Source organism: Trichechus manatus, unplaced genomic scaffold (assembly GCF_000243295.1).
Source record: "Trichechus manatus latirostris isolate Lorelei unplaced genomic scaffold, TriManLat1.0 scaffold00084, whole genome shotgun sequence".
Lineage (NCBI taxonomy): Eukaryota > Metazoa > Chordata > Mammalia > Sirenia > Trichechidae > Trichechus > Trichechus manatus.
The window spans coordinates 12,022,769-12,041,714 of NW_004444020.1; the positions used below are offsets into that span (position 1 = coordinate 12,022,769).

At 38.3% G+C, this 18,946-nt stretch overlaps 1 protein-coding gene across 2 annotated transcripts in view; it reads right to left on the bottom strand.

The window, feature by feature from the left end:
* COPB2 (COPI coat complex subunit beta 2) overlaps positions 1–18,946 on the bottom strand; it is a 40,240-nt gene that overhangs the window by 3,719 nt on the left and 17,575 nt on the right. For both annotated transcript variants that reach the window (XM_023736023.1, XM_004381445.2), the window contains 15 exons: positions 18,685–18,771; positions 18,357–18,483; positions 17,337–17,485; positions 14,258–14,404; positions 13,245–13,344; positions 12,475–12,617; positions 12,021–12,220; positions 10,821–10,931; positions 8,845–8,933; positions 8,661–8,767; positions 6,713–6,856; positions 5,949–6,079; positions 5,457–5,664; positions 1,176–1,286; positions 50–264 (listed from right to left, as the gene is read on the bottom strand). In XM_023736023.1, coding sequence (XP_023591791.1) covers positions 50–264; positions 1,176–1,286; positions 5,457–5,664; positions 5,949–6,079; positions 6,713–6,856; positions 8,661–8,767; positions 8,845–8,933; positions 10,821–10,931; positions 12,021–12,220; positions 12,475–12,617; positions 13,245–13,344; positions 14,258–14,404; positions 17,337–17,485; positions 18,357–18,483; positions 18,685–18,771 — 2,069 coding nt within the window. The remainder of the gene's footprint in view (positions 1–49; positions 265–1,175; positions 1,287–5,456; positions 5,665–5,948; positions 6,080–6,712; positions 6,857–8,660; positions 8,768–8,844; positions 8,934–10,820; positions 10,932–12,020; positions 12,221–12,474; positions 12,618–13,244; positions 13,345–14,257; positions 14,405–17,336; positions 17,486–18,356; positions 18,484–18,684; positions 18,772–18,946) is intronic.

Below are 18,946 nucleotides of genomic sequence, written 5' to 3' on the forward strand. Positions count from 1 at the left end.
TTTAATTACTATATGCATACCTCTTTTAGAACTTTGGGTTAATACTTACTTGCCCTGTAAGAAGTAGCTCATGAATGCCACATTATTCTTGCCATCTCTCTCTGCACCCTCTGCTAGCTTGTTCACCATACTAGCATTTCCAGAGGCAGTGGCCAAAAGCAAAAGACCCCCATAATCCTGTGCATGGTGCAGGCACTCCTGGGCTAGGCCAAACTGACATTTACTAATGGCAAGCTCAGCAAGTTGTTTCCACTTCTGTTCTGACTGTAAGAAAGTTTCCAAGTTAAGTATCTTTGGATATAATAACTGACAATATTAATGTAATTCTGTTAACCTGAACATTAATTCAAACACAAACAATTTTAATGGTGCATAAATAATCATCATCAACCTATTCTATTTTTATTTTGTAATTACACAGTGAAACAGTAAATCTAACGGGAGTTTTAAGGTACTTTTAAAAAAAACCCCGTTGCTGTCAAGTCAATTCTGACTTCACTGCACACTATAGGACAGAGTAGAACTGCCCCATAGGGTTTCCAAGGAGCTGTGGTGGATTCAAATTGCTGACGTTTTGGTTAGCAGCCAGGGCTCCTTAATTAGATGGTAATTATTTTAATGAGTAATTAGTACTCTTTTTTTTTTTTTGAAAGGATAGGAAATTGTTTCTTATATCCTTACCTTGGATTTTAACATAGCTAAAATTATGCACATCTGAAATGAATTTACCAGTAAACACTAGACTTAAACCACAATCAGGAAACCTAAATACACAAAGATCATAAAAATGGCATTAAAGTTTCAAAATGTCAGAACCCTCCTTTAAAACCAACATCTTTCTGTTTAGTTTGGGATACTGGCAAATTACTCTAACTTTAGAGTTCCCAGACTAGTTTCTTTACTAGTCTTACGTCTTTCCTTCTATTTCGAGACAGATCTCATGTAGGATATGAAAACACTTTTCCTTAGAGTGCTAAGACCATCTACAGTATAATCCATTTAATTTATGCAAAGATTAACATGCATGTTTAAAGAAGACCAGAGACAATAACCTCACCAAAATGAGTCACTGATTTGCATTTCAGAAAACTTTAATAACAAAACAATATACCAAGCACAGAGAAATATCTACTGACCTTTCCATCACTTACGGAAAATCATGAATTAATACGTACCTCTGCTTCCACTGCCAACTGGTATGCAATTTTTAACTCTCCCAGCTGAAGAGCAAGCTCAAAGCGATGCTCAGGATCTGTGGATACTGTAAGAGCTTGCTGCTTGAAGCCCTAAATAGATTTTTTAAAAATACATGTATGTATTTATGTGTACAACGTGTGTGTGGTGCAAATACATAGTATACATACAAATGCATGCATGCAGACAGCAAATCAATCACTTCCCTCCACAAACTAAAAATACCCTGCTGACACAGAAACTCCACTCCTTAAACAAAAGCAAGAGATAACAAATTCTCTTTAATGAGAACTCAGAAAAATTTTTTAAAAAATCTGTTGCCGTCGAGTCGATTCTGACTCAGCAACCCTGCAGGACAGAGCAGAACTGCCCACTGGGTTTCCAAGGAGCAGCTGATGGATTCGAACCGCCGATCTTTTGGTTAGCAGCCTGAGCTCTTAACCACTGTGCCGCCAGGGCTCCAGAGAAAAATTAAGGAATCATCAAATTAATTGATATGAGAACAAACCTGGCAGACATAACATTCTGCCATACAATGCCTATTTTCTAAGATAACTGAAGCTGGTCAATGCTAGATAAATAAAACCACCACCAAAATTAGCAAGGTAATGTGTAAAAGGAAATGTCACCTGGCTTTTCTTCCAAGGCACCTTTGGGGGGACTTGAACCTCCAACCTTTTGGTTAGTAGCCCAGTGTGTTAACTGTTTGTACTACCCATTGACCTCTACTTCCAAAAAATCAGCCATTGAAAACCCTATGGAGCACAGTTCTCCTGTAACACACATGGGGTTGCCATGAGTCAGAATGGACTCCACAGCAAGTGGTTTTCTGGTTTATTATAATCACTAAATTAGCTTCTCCAAGACATAGAGTACTGATGAGGTCTACCCTATAGGCTAGTACTTCAGCTCTAGGGATATGGCATGTTAGGCAAAGAGCTCAGGGATAGTTTAATGTTTCACCAGACTGAGGGGAAACGCTCAGTTATGGGGTGGTCAGGATGGAGAACATGAACAGCTTTCTGAGTTCTATCTGGCTTCAGACATGGCTTTACCAATGCATCTGCAATGTTTTAACTTCCCAGCTACAACAAGCTCCCTGCCTTGCATTCATCCATGAGTACAATATAAATAAGGCATTCTGAATAATTTGAATTACTTCTTTTCTTCACTAGCATTGAGGCAGACATTATAAAATCCAAGAGTAGAGGACAGAAAGAAGATCTATGGAACTAGTCAGATAAGGCAAGGGCAAAACAGATGAGATGAGGTGAACTTACTTTATCTCCCCCAAATCTCCACTAAAATGACACTAAAGTGATGTTTTTTTTAAAGGCATAAACTCCCAAGGACACACATAAAGGGAAAAGAGACATTAAACAACAAAATTTTGGAAGATGGAAAGCTAGTAGACAAGTATAAACACTCACTGTCTTAGTTATCTAGCGCTGGTATAACAGAAGTACCACAAGTCGATGGCTTTAACAAAGAGAAATTTATTTTCTCACAGTCTAGTAGGCTAGAAGTCCAAATTCAGGGCATCAGCTCCAGGGGAAGACTTTCTCTATCAGCTCTGGAAGAAAGTCCTTGTCATCAGTCTTCCCCTGGACTAGGAGCTTCTCCACGCAGGAACCCTGGGTCCAAAGGATGCACTCTGCTCCTGGTGTTTCTTTCTTTGCGGTGTGAGGTCCTCCCCTCTCCACTGGCTTCCCTTTTATCTTTTATAAGATAAAAGGTGGCACAGGCCACACCCTAGGGAAACTCCCTTTACATTGGATCAGGGATGTGACCTTTGTAAGGGTGTTACAATCCTACCCTAATCCTCTAATCTTGCCTCATTAACTGCAGGCAGAGATTAGGATTTACAACACATGGGAAAATTACAATCACAAAATGGAGGACAACCACACAATACTGGGAATCATGGCCTAACCAAGTTGACACATTTTTTTGGGACATAATTCAATCCATGACACTCCACACTTTGGCCCCCCCAAAAATTCATGTCCTTGCCACATGTAAAACATCATATAGCAAAAGTCTTAAATCAACTCCAAGTCCAAAATCCAAAAGTTCCTCTTAATCTGTAAAATCCAGAATACACGTTATCTTCTTCCAAAGTACAATGGCAGAACGGGCACAAGCTACACATTTCCTTTACAAATGGGAGAAATTGGAGGGAAAGCATAACAGGTACCAAGCAAGTTAGCAGAACACATTACACTAGCCCTCAAGGCTTGAAAAATAAACCTCTGTTCTCTGAAACCATTTACACAATGGCCCTGCCCTCCAGACTCTAGGTACTGGCCACTCTCAGATTATGAGTGGAAGCCCCTCAGCCCTGGCCTTCAGCTCTGCCTTACTGGGACGGCAACTCTGCTCCCTCGGCTTTAGGCGCACCATTCTCCTAGTCCATATGAGTGGCGACTCCAGCCTTAGAAATATCAGGGGCCGTGACTCCATCCTTTGAAACCCCAGAGGTCAAGGTCATACCTTTTGAGAATGAGGCAATTCGGCTTCCTCTGTCTCTTCAGCTTCTGTTTCCTGGTTCCTTGACCTCTCGGCCCTCAAGCCTCACACCCGCATCTGCCCTCCTGAGGCAAGTGTTCCAAATCTCTGAGCTCCACTGATAAGTGCCCAGAGGCATCCCACTCCACCAGGAAGCCTCCTGCGCAAAGGCGCTCAGCTCTCTCGCTCCGTGGGTCTGCTCCAGCGCTTTCTGGTGCTGGTCTACTGGTTCTGCTGCCACTGGTCCTCTGCTGCTGCCAGATCTTGCCATCTGTGTTGACTCCAGGGTTAACAGTTCTCCTCACTTCCTTCTGAGTCCTCTATCCATTCACAGTTTCATAACTGCTTCCACAATTTAGGTATCTGTTAAGAGTAGCACCCCACTCCTGGTACCAAATTCTCTTAGTTATCTAGTGCTGCTATAACAGAAATACCACAAGTGGATGGTTTTAACAAAGAAATTTATTTTCTCACAGTCTAGTAGGCTAGAAGTCCAAATTCAGGGCATCAGCTCCAAGGGAAGGCTTTATCTGTCGGCTCTGGAAGAAGGTCCTTGTCATCAATCTTCCCCTAGAAAAAGAGCTTCTCCACTTAGGAACCCCAGGTCCAAAGGATGCGCTCTGCTCCCAGTGCTTCTTTCTTGGTGGTATGAGTTTCCCCTGTATCTGCTCACTTCCCTTTTTTTCATCGTTTGTAAGATAAAAGGTGGTGCAGGCCACCCCCCAGGGAAACTCCCTTTACAGTGGAACAGGGATGTGACCTTAGTAAGGGTGTTACAATCTCACCCTAATCTTCTAATCTTGCCTCATTAACCACAGGCAGAGATTAGGATTTACAACACATAGGAAAGTTATAATCACAAAATGGATGACAACTACATAATACTGGGAATCATGGCCTAACCAACTTGACACATTTTTTGGGGACACAATTCAACCCATGACACTCACTTAGGAAGAACACTAGAGAAAACAAATGCTAAACCAAGAATGTAGAAACTACCTGAAGAAGAAGCAGTAAAAGATAAGTTTACTCTTTGGAGAGGGTAAATTAGAAGGTGTATGGTCTAGGGGATACCCAGCACACTTAGAGAAAGGAGTATTGAGTGGAAACAGGAGATTATGGGAATGGATGTGAAGACTAAATGAAATACTAAATGTTGAGACTCTAAGCCTTCTCTTCTCCTCCTCAGCCCCTAGAGTGATGATGATTGAGGAGCTTCTCTGTAAAATCTAACCAGCCCAAGGAGAAAGACTTGAAAATACTAAAACGTCAACTCTACACCCAGCTAGAACAGTGCCTAGTTCAGTGTTAAGTGCTCATGCAATCCATTAAGTGAATAAATTTGTTAGACGAACTCATTAAATGACTAGATAAAAGATTCTTAACCCTTGCAGAACTTACTTTATGCTTGTTCAAAAGTACAAATATAACTCAGATCTAAAAATACTACATTAGGAAGAAGGCACATGCGATAGAGAAAATTAGAAATGAAAATATTAATAACATGGAAAAGAAGTCTATAGAAAAGGAAGACTACTAATCACCTTCAATATTTAAAAGGGGTACTAAGGGCACTGAGAAAGGAGAAGGAAGAGTATAGGGGGAGTGAACTATATGCTCTAACATGTGGCTTAAATTTACAGAAGTTCTATTGCCATAAGGACCAGTGGCAATTGAGAAAGTTTTCCAAATCCATACTAATATTCCTTCAAATTAACTGGTTCTAAAAAAGAAAGAAAAATTTATCTTACTTGCTTTTCCAAAAAGTGTGCAACTCTGGTCCTCTGTTCTTTTGGAATGGTAGGGAGGACCTTATCAGCCATGCTGAAGTCCCTCCTCATGACAGCTGTCTGGTATTCCAGTACTGAAACAAGCAGGGAGTAGCTAACGATGTTCAGTTCTTTATCCCCCAGATAAAGCCTGTTGTCTTTAGGAATATAGCCCAGGAGATACATAGTCCTATAATAAAAACAGACACTAATTCAGAAATAAGCCCAAATTAAGCACACACAGACACACACCCCCCCCACCTGCTGTATATCTATTTATATGTATATGTGTGCCTCTTGCTCAAAATCTTTCCATTTGATTGATGCAATTTGATTAACAATAGCCAACCTACTAAAACTACAACACTGAAATATTAGGCCTATCACTGCTATAAGCCAGCAACATGTTTTGTTTAAAGAGTATGCTTTTAAATTCATGATGCTTAAGACAAAAGTAAAAAGATACTCAGCTACCTGTCCAAGTGAGCGATGGTGACTATTTCTCCTCCGACATAATAATTTAATCTGTTGACAGAACTTGTATAAATGAAACAATCGCCTACCCACAGCCCTGTTTTCACAATCTCCTGAATCTCACCAAGAACCTGCAGAAAGGGAGGAAAAAAAGAAAGATCTACATTAGAAAACCTGTCAAACAAAAGCTGAATATAACTGCGAGTGATAAGGGAAAATAAGAATGCAAAGTAAAATCCTACTTCAAGAAAAAAAAATCTTTTCTTGGAATTTCTAACTCTTCTTTCTTCATTTAGGAGCAGATTCCTGGATAAGTATTTATAACGTGAAATCTCATTATTGGGTCAAAGCTGTGATCTAAAGTGGATCTAAACCCCTAACACAAATGAAACAGGAGTAATAAGGTTTCACAAAATCTTCCAGGACATTTCCACAATGGAGGATTTCTCTTTATCATATGGGAGCGCATTTAAATCACTCTTGCTAAACAGTCTTATGACCAAAACAACTTCCAATTTCCTTAATGAAAGATATCAATGCTCATACAAAGATTGCCTAAAAGCAAAGCACAAATTTCTTTTAAACATATGCTTTTAGACTCTGATTTTGAGTTAAGGTTTTAATTTTTACATTTTACCAGCACCCCTCCTTAAATGCTTAGCTTCCTCAGATTTAATTTATAATGAAATGTTAAAATCAGTGCAGTTCTGTTATAAGAATATAATCATTTTAAAACGAAGCTAAAACTGTGCTGATGCAATTACCTCAAAGGCATCTTCAATGCCATCTTCAGTAACTCCTTCATGGGTTTCCTGTGCAGCCAAAACTTTTTCTGACAGATACTTAAGGATAAAAAATGATTCCTCAGTGGCAATACAGACTAGCTCTCCAGAGTCAGACCAGAAAATCTGCAACACAGCAAACAAAACCATAGGCAACTGATTTTGGATTTCTGAGTGGAAATAGAAAATTACACACTTTTTTTTCTTACAAGATCTACCCTCTTATAGTAAGATAATAAGTATGCACTTAATAATTTTACGTAGTGGATACACACATACATATGGGGCAGGGAGCTGTTGTATTTAGCCTAACAATGGAAATACCAAACGGAAACAGGCAGGAGAGCTATCGTTAAACACTGGATGTGCTGTAATTTCGTGAGCAGCAGCATACTTCCTGTTGTTCCAGAATACTTCCTCAATTTTTTGGTTTATTATCACTTCCCTAAGAAGCCTTTTTAGACATTTTTCCCCTAACTGCCTCCCCTTGTGAAATTTAAATACCACAGATATACATATGTCTGTGTATATATATATAGATATATAAAAACACATATATACACACAAACATATAACAAGTATATACATATGTATACTAGTAATATCAAAGAGAAGCTTGAACCTACTAAGATAAAACAGCAAACAACAACAGAAAATGTCTGCATGTGACCATTTCCCACTTCCACATAGTCTTCGTGACCTGGGGGAGACAATGCTTAAGAGAAAGACTGGGAGGAGGATGTAGAGATTCCCTGAGGGAGTGAGGGTAACACTAATTATTTGAGGGAGGGGCACAAGCTGCAGCCTAGACTTTAGTGCTCTAGGAATACAAGACTACCCAGGATAGCTCATAATCATAACCATAACCAGATAAAACAGAAATATCTGAGAAGTTTAACTTACCAATCTATACCAAATGGAGAATTCAAAATAATCATATTAAATATGCCAAACTAGATTAAAAAAAAACCAAAAACCAAACCCACTGCTGTTGATAGGTTTTCCAAGGAGCAGCTGGTGGATTCGAACTGCTGACCCTTTGGTTAGCAGCCAAGCTCTTGACTACTGCAAACTCTCCCAGAAAACATAAAAACTAAGAGTTATGGAGGACAGTAACAAACATGTCAACAGTCATTAACAGGAGTCTCAGAAAGTGATCAAAATATAAAGGAAGGATAGGAAATATCTAAAGAAATTATGACTTGGAATTTCTCAGGGATAAAAGCAAACCAAAGAAAGAAGGCCACAAAGACAGAGGACTCTTAGAATCCCAAACAGGATATAAGGGGTGGGGGGAACCTAAATACAATATTAAAGACAGAAAATTTCCTAAAAACTCTTATCTGTACTTCATACATAAAAAGCAAAATTTTTTCACCCTTCTCCCCAAGAACCAATTTTTGCCCCCTTGGGGACGATGTAACGCTGTTCAGAATGCAAGCTCCAGGATCAAGAGGTATGAGCTTTAGGGAGACTGGTTTGTCTCCAAAGATAATTTCCTGAGGATGAAGCTGTCAAACAAAGAAGTAGGCAGCTCTGATAGGTAGGAAACTTTCTGTCACTGAAAACAATCACCTAAACAGCCATCATCAGAAAGGGTATGAAAAGGCTTTCTGAACTGTTTGTGAGCTTCCGGGACCTTTCCAAGTTAAGAATTCCTGATTTCTTGTCTTCAAAGCATGTTTTACTCTGTCAAAGACCATTTAAGATATGAATAGCGCCTGGCCTTTGTATAACTTTTCATACCTTTCAAAAATACTGCAATGTCTATGCTCGTTCAAATAATATAATCCTGTTTTTGTAAGCATCCCTGAGGTAAACAGCAGTGTGTCCAACACAAAGCAGGGTACAAGGACATTCCTTGGCCTCAGGGACCCAGAGCTAGTCACAAAGAAGCATGTACAAAAAGAACAAAGGAGAGAATACACACGTGTTTGGGCTGAATTTCAATTCTGCGTATGAGTTCTGTATTGTCCCAGTCATAGAAGGCTAAGCCATTTACAGATCTGACTCCCAGTAAGAAGCCTCCATAGATACCTATAAAAAAAAGGTTTGTTTAGGTGTTTTTGAGGTATAAAGCCTCAAAAAATGTATCATGTGTAAATGGTACTCACTTTCAGCTCCAAAATCTGGTTTAAATGATTTCTTTTCTTTAAAGTTCTTAAATATCTTTACAACACTGTTGCTCTCTCTTATTGCATATCTGGCGGGGGGTGGTGGGGGGAAGCACAAACATAGCATATTACCAACTAAATCATATTTCAACCAAATGTTAGAAATATTTTAAAATATTTTTGAGTAATGAATTATACAAAAATATAAAAATGAAGATTAGAAGATTCACTATGTATTTTTTTCCTAGGAATTCAGTGAACTCCTTATAGTTGGACAAAAAATGAAAAGATTTCAATGTCTATTACACAAATTGCTAGGGCTTACAACCCATTTTAGAAACTGGAAACACCCCAAATGTCCAACAATAGGTGAATGATTAAACAAACTGTGGTATATACAGAGTGGAACAAACAAACAAAACACCCACTGCCATCAAGCTGATTCTGACTCATGGGAACCTCTACTTTGTTAAAAAAAAAAAAAATTACATGGATAGATCTCAAAAACATTATGCTGAGCAAAGGATGCCTGATACAAAAGAGTATATACTGTACAATTCCATTTATATAAAACTCTAAAGACAACAAATCTAATCTATATAATGAAGAAAGGCAGATCAGTGGTTGCCCGAGGCAAGGCATTAGGGCAGGGGAATTGACTATTTATAAGGGAAACAAAAGGATCTTTGGAGATGACAGAACTGTTCTGTATCTTGTGTTGGTGGTTACATACTGTATACATTTGTCCAAATTTATTGAAATGTATACATAAATGGCCCATTTTATTGTGTATAAACTATACCTCAATAAAGGTGATTTTAAAAAAGGAAAGAAAAACTTTTACAAGTGGCTCACTAGTCAGCCATGTTTGGCAGCAACTCAGGAAACTGCTTCTATTCAGGCCTCTGCCTGGAAGAGTGGGGCTGCCGCTGTGTTGGATAATGAGCGTGTAAAGAAGTGATCTGACAAGTGCTTTGCGTAGGGCAGGGACAATGCTGTACAAGATCCTGGTGGATAAAACTGAAAATAGGGAATTATCAAAACGGAAGGAAAGTGGTAAAGCAATTCATGAACTCGAATTTTGCCCAAGATAACCAAGTACTATGTATATGTGAGTGTATTTAGGAAATTTATGAAAATACCAAAACAATTCCTTACTACTCAGCAAATCTTAGTGTTAAAAAAAAATTAAAAAACAACAACAACAACAACAAAAAAAACATGCATTTTATTGTGCAATGCTGAGGCTCAAGTTACCCCACTGTTGGGAGCTGGGGAAAACAAAACTAAGAAAAGAACTATGAAGGTATAATTTAGTTGTGTGGCCTGAAAACACCAAAGTCCTAGTGTTTATTAGATGCACGAAACAGGAATCAAAAAGGAACCAGAGGCAGTGACTTTCTAATAATAATTCATAGTAAAATGATTTTGGTTTTAGTGAGAACATCTTATGAACATTCTAATTTAGACAGAAATTTGTTTTGTTGAGAAAACAAAGTGGGGGGTGGGGAGGCAAAGCCACAGAAGACTAGTTTTAACAGATTCAATAAGCAGACCACAGCATCTCTCCCAGCTAGCTCATACAGGGGCAGCAGCACCTTAAGGTTCTGGTCCAGGGGAAAAAGTCATAGGGAGGGCCTGCCAAGGACTTCATTTGAGGGCTTACTTTACCTGAAGCCCATAAGCACTGGGCCATGGGCTGCATCAAAGAAATGGGTACTGGGCCCCCAGTTTAATGAAATTATTAGATCAGCTCGAGTAAACCAGCTCAATACCGAATACAGAAAGGGCAAAGACAGCTCATGCTGCACAGCTGCCTCTGACTCTAATTTTCCAACAGGCATCTCGAGTGAGAATGGTTCTTTAACCAGGAGAAGCACAGCCCATGCTGAGCCACAAGCCCCTCTTTAATACACTTGCATACACAACACCCATCTGCAACAGAGGGAGCTGGATATCACATGGGCAAAACTTACTCCGAAGAATCGTGAGCCCAAGCAAACTCCTGGGCAGACCCAAAGCTCTTGTTTCTCAACGCCATTGCTGTGTAGATGATATACTCACCATCACCACACACCACAACAAACCTAGAAATAAAGCCAGAGAGGGAAGTACAGACAGCTAATGACACATAGAAGAAACAATGACTCTCTATTTATGGTAAAATAACTCATAACAAATGTTATTTCAGTTGATTGTTATAATTTAATCTAGTATCTTTTAAAAATTATGTATTTCTTTGAATACCAAAACCAAATTTGTTGCCGTTGAGTCGATTCAGATTCACAGTGACCCTACAGGGCAGAGCAGAACTGCCCCATAGGATTTCTAGAGAGTAGCTGGTGGATTCAAACTGTTGACCTTTTTTTGGTTAGCAGCCAAGCTCTTAACCACTGCACCACCAGGGCTCCTCTTTGAATACAGAGCTAGACAAATATTCTAGCCAACAAATCCAAAAGCAAATTATGAAGGTGGGATTATTACTATTGCAATGGTTGTCTCTTACAAACGAAGCAGACTGGGGAGAGGAGGAAAGATATGAATGGCTGCAGATGTACAGGGGAAGTATTCTACTTACTCAACTAGTATTTGTTGAGCACCAATATGCCTACCAGTTTGCTTATTACATTTACACTATGAGAAGGCACTATCTTGTTACAAGACTATCTTCATTTTAAAGCTGATCACTCAAATAAATAAAAACACCCCAATTTTTAAGTTTATCAAAATAAACAAGATCTTATAAGATGTTCAGTGCATAATAAACCTTAGGGATGAAACAGAACTGAGAACTCAAATTCCAAATAAGAAGCAGAGTTATTACCAATCCCAGAACTTTTTCAAGAGACATTTCCCTTAAGAGCAATGAGTCAACCACCATGTAGAGAGCACCTACTGAGTCTTAGGATAAGACATGGTCGTTGTACTCAAAGGAGCTCAAGGACACAAACCCAACACATTTAAAATAAGAGTAATCAAAAAATTACTTAACTGTGTGCCAACTCCATCAACTGGCATGGCTGCCTACAGCTGCGTTAAGGATTGTGAGGCCAGGGCAAAAACTGAATAAGGAACATTAGAGATGGCCGCCATAGGGCAGGGGTGGCATATGTACTGGATAGGCAAACTCTGCTCTAACATACACAGGCACTCAAGAGATTTCTATGATAGCTTACCGTCCATTAGGATTGTGCTGAATAGTCTGAGGGTATATTTCACAACTGCCCATATCCTTTACTGCCAGTGGCAATCTTTCTCCATCTTTAATTTCAGCATCTCCCATTGCTTTCAGGTTGGCCTGCTGGACCTCTGAATGCTTGGCCCAAATTATCTTTCCATTGGCATCCATGGACATGGCAGGTTCCTCCCGACCAAGCTGGAAGAATGACACATGGCTCTTAGCAACGAAAAGGAAAACAAACAAAATAGACATTCTCTTATTTCATTTAACAGAGAGCTCTACCTCCTTTCTCCCACTTTAAATCTCCAGTGCTTAATCTCTAGTGCTTAAAGACAGAAGTGCCAGTTTAACAAAACTACTGACTTGGAAAATGATGGTACTAAAATACTAGGAAAACTGCTTCTCCTATGTTCATCTAATTAGGTAGGTAGTGTAACTCTAGGCATTACCTTCATAATGATGCTCCCTTCATCATATCCCAAAGCGACATTGTTGGACCCTCTCAGACTGGCCACACACCACACCCTTTCCATTCCATAATTCAGTGTGCTCTCAAGACGGTAGGTGCTTGAATGCCAAATACGCACTGTTCCTAAAAAGAACAATGTGAATATTCCCTTTTTATCTAAACGTGCAACAATGAACTGTCAGGTGAAACAGTCACAGGGAAGTCTTTCTAATCAAACAGGAAATATAGCCTGGCAGCTGAATGACCAATTTTTTGATATATAGTCTATAAGTGATTTTATAAAGCAATATAAACAAACCTAAAAATAAAAAAATTATATAAGAAACAAAAAGTAAGAAATGTGATTTTAAATATGAATAACAGGATTTCCTGGGAAGAGGGCCTACTATGCACCAGTGCTTTATACACATCATCTCTTTTCACTTTCACTATAATCCCATGAAAAAGATGTTTGTTCCATTTCATAATCTGCCCAAACTACAGAACCATTAAGCAGCAGAGGCTAAATGTGACTCCAAAGCACATTCTTTTTTAGTTTTTGTCTAGAACATCTGGGTGTCCTCTTATTTAGTTATTAGGATGATAATGATCACGATAATCCTCATTTACTGTTTTATAGCTCAAGTCTACTACTCAAGTAAAAACAATAAAATTCTTGGAAGCCTCCAATTACAAGGCAGGGACACTACCTGGCTTAAAAATCTACTTAGTATTTACAAGCATAGGAAAAAAAATACACTTCTAACTTACCATCTTCTGAACCGGTGATGATGATTGGCAACTCAGGATGAAAACTGGCACAAGACACATTTTGGGCATGCCCCTCAAGTGTCTGCACGCATGTTTTATTCTGTGATCAAGATATAGAAAAACTTTTTTATTAGTAAAAAACAAGTAACCCATCCTTAATCTGCCTAATATACAGTTATATTATAAAAGACAATGGTAATGACAATCTAAATAGTATTCAGTACAGAAATATCTGAAATAGAATTTTCTTATTATGCACATGAATATTTTCTCCAGTTATTCCAGACAACATAGAGGCAAGTATAAATGTAACCATCATATTTAAAGAAAAAAAAATACTGGAAGATTTTGGTTTCATCTAAATATTGTTCCCCAAATTCCTAGGATAATGAATTTTCCCCTTAACACCCATACCTACCCATCTGTGGACTAAGTAGAATGGTGTTGCTTTAGCCTTTAACATTTGTATTCTGAATTTAAATACAAATTTCAATAACTTTCAAATTAAAACTAGTTTTCTAGCCCTCATTTAATTGACTGCTTGCAGAAACTTTCCCACGTGAGAAGCAAAAAATAGAAATATAAGAAAATCTTAAGAGATAAAAAGCACAGTAACAAGAGTTCATAGCAATGTTTACAAGAGTTCTACCTGGCAAAATGATTTGTACCATGGCTACATCATGACATTAATCATTGATTTGCTATAGTTTTCAAATATAAACGGTACTTTCCCAGTGAGAATACTGGAGGAAGTCGAAATTAAATTATAATGTTAAAACTTCTAATTTCTACTAGTAAATGAAAACTAAACACACTGGCATTTTATTTTAAAACCTTGATATGCATTTTTCATTTTCGTGAACAGTTTTGGAACTGCAATTTAGGTGCAAATACTGAGGCCTTAAGTTATTATGCTATGATTAGAAATTAACATCCCAAGTTTTAACCCTCCTGTAAGCAATGGTAAGAACCGTATCTAACATATGGCAAGTGAGATTATGAAAAAACTGTACCTGGTAGTCCCATATTTTAACAAGACGGTCATCTGCACCTGAAATGAGGTATGGTTTGTCACCACCACTGTAGTAATCAATGCAATTCACACCTTTCTCATGTCCCTCCAGAGTGAAGTTTGGTGATGAAGAGCCCAGCTGCCACACCTTCAGAGAGCAAGAGCATAAGCTGGTCAGTATGGGGCCTTGCCTTTCAATAGACAGCTCCACCATTCTTCTGACTATTATGTAAAATGCCAAAGCCCAGGGGAGGGAAGCTGAGGAACTTTCATTTTTCTCACGTGTTTGTTTTTCTCACTTTACTTGAATTTTCAAGGGATAGGGTTTACAGAGTTACTATGGCGTTCACTTGAAAATGCCAATTTCTAGGCTTCACTCCTAGAGATTATGATTCAGTTGATCTACAGTGAAGCCCAGGAATCTATATTTTAAACAGACACCTCAGGTAATCCACAGGCTACACTTTGAGAAACACTACCTTAAAGGTAGGAAATTGTTTTTAAGAGAGTGAATATAAAGCTAATGAAAGTGGATCTAGTAAGACGTGTTAGGTGAAAATTACTGCTTAATTAAAAATTAAAAAGTATGGAAATGTAGTAAAAAAATTACTAAAGCACAGGTATTGAACTTTATCTTTACAAATATTTACTGAGTACCTACTAAGTGGGAGGCCCTGTGTGGAGTATAGAAATGTAAAGCCAAACATTTATCACTTACTATATATAACAAACACTGCTGGAGCAAAAGATAAGACACTTGTTCTCAAGATAAACCTCATTTAGTGAGGGACATTTAAAACTAACTTCAAAGTTTCCAATCTATGTCAAAAACAAGGACAATGAAAAATGTAAGGTCACAACTCTGAGATAACAATACCAAAAACCAAACCGACTGCCGTTGAGTCGATTACGACTCACAGCGACCCCATAAGGTTTCCAAAGCTGGAAATGTCTACCGAAACAGATTGCCACATCTTCTCTCCCTCTGAGCTGCTGGTGGTTTCGAACCAGTGACCTTCCGGTTAGCAGTTGATCGCTTTAGCATACATGTGTAAGCAAAAGTTAATATGATATATAATTTTAAATCTATGCATATAGAGGTATTTTAAATATTATAATAGAAAAAGGAATATGACTGCACTCATTACAACATGTACTAAGCATCTATTTCAGGCAAGGCACTGTACTGCTTGCTAGTGAGTGTCTGTTTGCAGGGGCAAGGGGGTGACACACAGTTCCTACACAAGACATCCGACATGTCAGGGAGAAAGAGACACATTCCCAGAGAGATATTAATTATGACGCAGTGTGAAAAAAGCTGTAATAGATGCAAAAAAACAATAGAAGGAATGGGATGAGCATGGCTGGCTCTGGCTAGAGGTGAAGAGGAAGTCTGAAGAGAGTTTCTTAGAGTAGATCCTTGTGCTAATAAGCCTTGACAAATGAGTAGCTGCCCAGAGGAAAATGAATCAAAAAAGGAAAAATAAGAGGACTGCAGGCAGAGGGAACAGCGGAGTAAGGTAAGGTTCTGGGAACATCCATGCCACCTCTAGAGGATGGTAAGTGGACCAGAGTCATAGGAGATGTCTCATAACATTAGCTGAAGTCAGTCTTGGAAAATCCTTGTATTCCACACTAAGTCATTTGAACTTTATTCTTAAAAAGATTACTGGCAACAGTATGGGGAAATGGAGTAAGAAAGAGAAAATGGTGGCAGATAGAATGTAAATATAAAACAGATTAATAATCAGCAGAGGTCAACAACAAATATACTAAAAGAAAATGAAAGCAGTAGCCTAGAAAAGATACCAGTATTTTTCTTATTCTGAGTTTCCAGAGGCTTAAAAAGTCTTACAACATAATGCCTTCACGTGGAAAAACACTCCTTCCAAATATTGTATGAGACTACTACTGCAAAAAAAGGTTTACACACAAAAAGAAACAATCTTTGATGGTTACAAGGGATGGGAGAGGTGGGGAGGAATACTAAACAGACAATAGATAAGTGGTAACTTTGGTGAAGGGTAAGACAGTACACAATACTGGGGAAGCCAGCCCAACTTGTACAACACAAGGTCATGGAAGCTCCATAGACACACAGCCAAACTTCCTGAGGGATCAAACTGCTAAGCAGAGGGCTGTGGGGACCATGGTCTCCGGGAACATCTAGCTCAATTGGCATAACATAGTTTATAAAGAAAATATTCTACATTCTACCTTGGTGAGTAGCATCTGGGGTCTTAAAAGCCTATGAGCAGCCACCTAAGATACTCCATTGGTCTCATCCGTTTGGGAGCAAGGGAGAATGAAGAAAACAAGATACAAGGGAAAAGATTAGTCCAAAGGACTAATGGACCACAACTACCAAGGCCTCTACCAGACTGAGTCCAGTATAACTGGATGGTGCCTGGCAACCACCACTGACTGCTCTGACAGGGATCACAACAGAGGATCTTGGACAGACCTGGAGAAAAATGAAGAACAAAATTCTAACTCACAAAGAAAGACCAAACTTACCGGCCTGACAGAGATTGGAGAAACCCGAGAGTATGGCCCCCAAACACCCTTTTAGCTCAGTAATGAAGTCACTCCCGAGGTTCACCGTTCAAAGATTAGACAGCCCAATAAAACAAAATGAGACTAATGGGGCACAACAGCCCAGGGACAAGAACTAGAAGGCAGGAGGGGACAAGAAAGCTGGTAATAGGGAACCGAAGGTCAAGAAGGGAGAGTGTTGACATGTCATGGGGTTGTTAACCAATGTCATAAAATAATGCGTACTACTGTTTAATGAAAAACTATCTGTTCTGTAAACCTTCACCTGAAGTACAATAAAAAAAAAAATTTTAAACAAAGGAAAAACACTCCTTCATTAAGAGCCACAGTTGCCCACACTGTTTTTCTAAACAGAACATGCCCTTTCGGATCAAAATGAGAAGCTCTATTTTTATTTCAAAATGAGTTTTTGAGAGATACTTCTAAGACAGAATAACTTTCTGGGCAGCCAGTAGTGAAACACCTAAAACAACTACATTTCACCCACAGTCAAAACTGATCCAAACAAACAGTGGACACTTTACCTTGATGGTCCTGTCCAAAGAAGCACTGGCAAACTGATTGTTATCTTTCGGGTTGATCACAATCTGCATAACATAATGGGTGTGTCCTTCAAACACTTGTGAGCAAGACCATTTTTTATCCCAGTCCCATAGCTTAATGAGCATGTCATCTGGGCCAAAAGAAAGTCTCAAGTTAGTTGCAATTTCTATTTCTTTCATTTCAGAACTAAGACACAGAGTTTTTGTGCCTTTTGAAGCAGGAAACAAACGTAACAACACAAATCATACATTCCAAGATCTAAGAAACAGCATGAGAACTGAATAGATTTTTCAAGATCCTTATTTATCCTAAGAATAAATTTAACTCTCTATAGATGGGTGAAAATAAATAAAATAGAGAAATTACAAACTAACAGCAAATATAAAAATCTTGCGACAAAATTTAAGAAAAACAGTGAGGCTTAAAGAGTGACAAAAGATCAACACAGGTTTGATTAGTCTAGGTATGCCTGAATAATGACAGTAATGACTACACAACAATCATTTGCTCTTCTGATAGAAGACTGGTTAAAACAGAAGTTTTGAATTACTTCTCAATTCTTAATTTAAAAATGCTTCACAGAGCTATTACCAATTCAGTACTACTTATCTTAGTTGCTCTCCAAAAGATTCACTGTTTTATACATAATACCAAGGAGCAAACTAGTCTGAATATAAAGACAAAACCAACTAGGGTATGGCAATCTGCCAAAAACTCACTCAGCATGTAAAGGAGCTTTCTGTTCATTAGATGTTTAAGCATCTAGACCTTCAGGTCTTCCCTGACAGGAATCTGAGCAATTGCTATACAAATCCTAGGTACCACCGATATTTCATTAAAATACAAAAGCAAGCAGCATTGCTATAGCAATGTTAATAGATTTAAATTGTTTAAAGGATGCTGGAATTAGAACTCTACTTGTAACAGCAGTAAACGAACAGCATGTCTCACCAAATGAATTACCAGAAGAGATGTATATGACAAAAGGAGTCATCTCTTACCGCTGCTAGTTAGAATGAAAGGCTGGGTTGGATGAACAGCAATACAGCGAATATAGTCTGAGTGTGCTTCAAACATATGAACTCTCTCCAGAGTATTGTAATTGAACACTCTAATCTGCATGTCATCCTGGAAACGGAAGTTTTAAAACCATCATCACTGTTATAAAGTAAATGGCATGAAAAACCATATTATAGACTCAAGGAATGGAGTTCATGTTTTAAAATATTGTGGCAAAAATAAAAAATTAGGAATTAAAATTATGCAAGTCATTTACACAATCATTGACCAATTCAGAAAATGGGATTACAGAGTCACAGAATTACTTACTGCTCCTGTCACAACCCAATTCTTCCTTGCAACAAACTTTGCTGCTCGAACAGGAAGGTCACATACTTCAAATGTCTTCACCAATGTCTTAAAATTTAACAAGAACATACACTTTGAGTTATGAGAAAATAAAAAATCTATTCTACTATATTTAAACATTCAATCATTTAGATCACTTTGAATTTAAAAATATTCTCTGGCTAAAATACGAAAGCTCAATATTCAAACAAAATAAGGAACCAATCATCTTTTCTTTAACAGG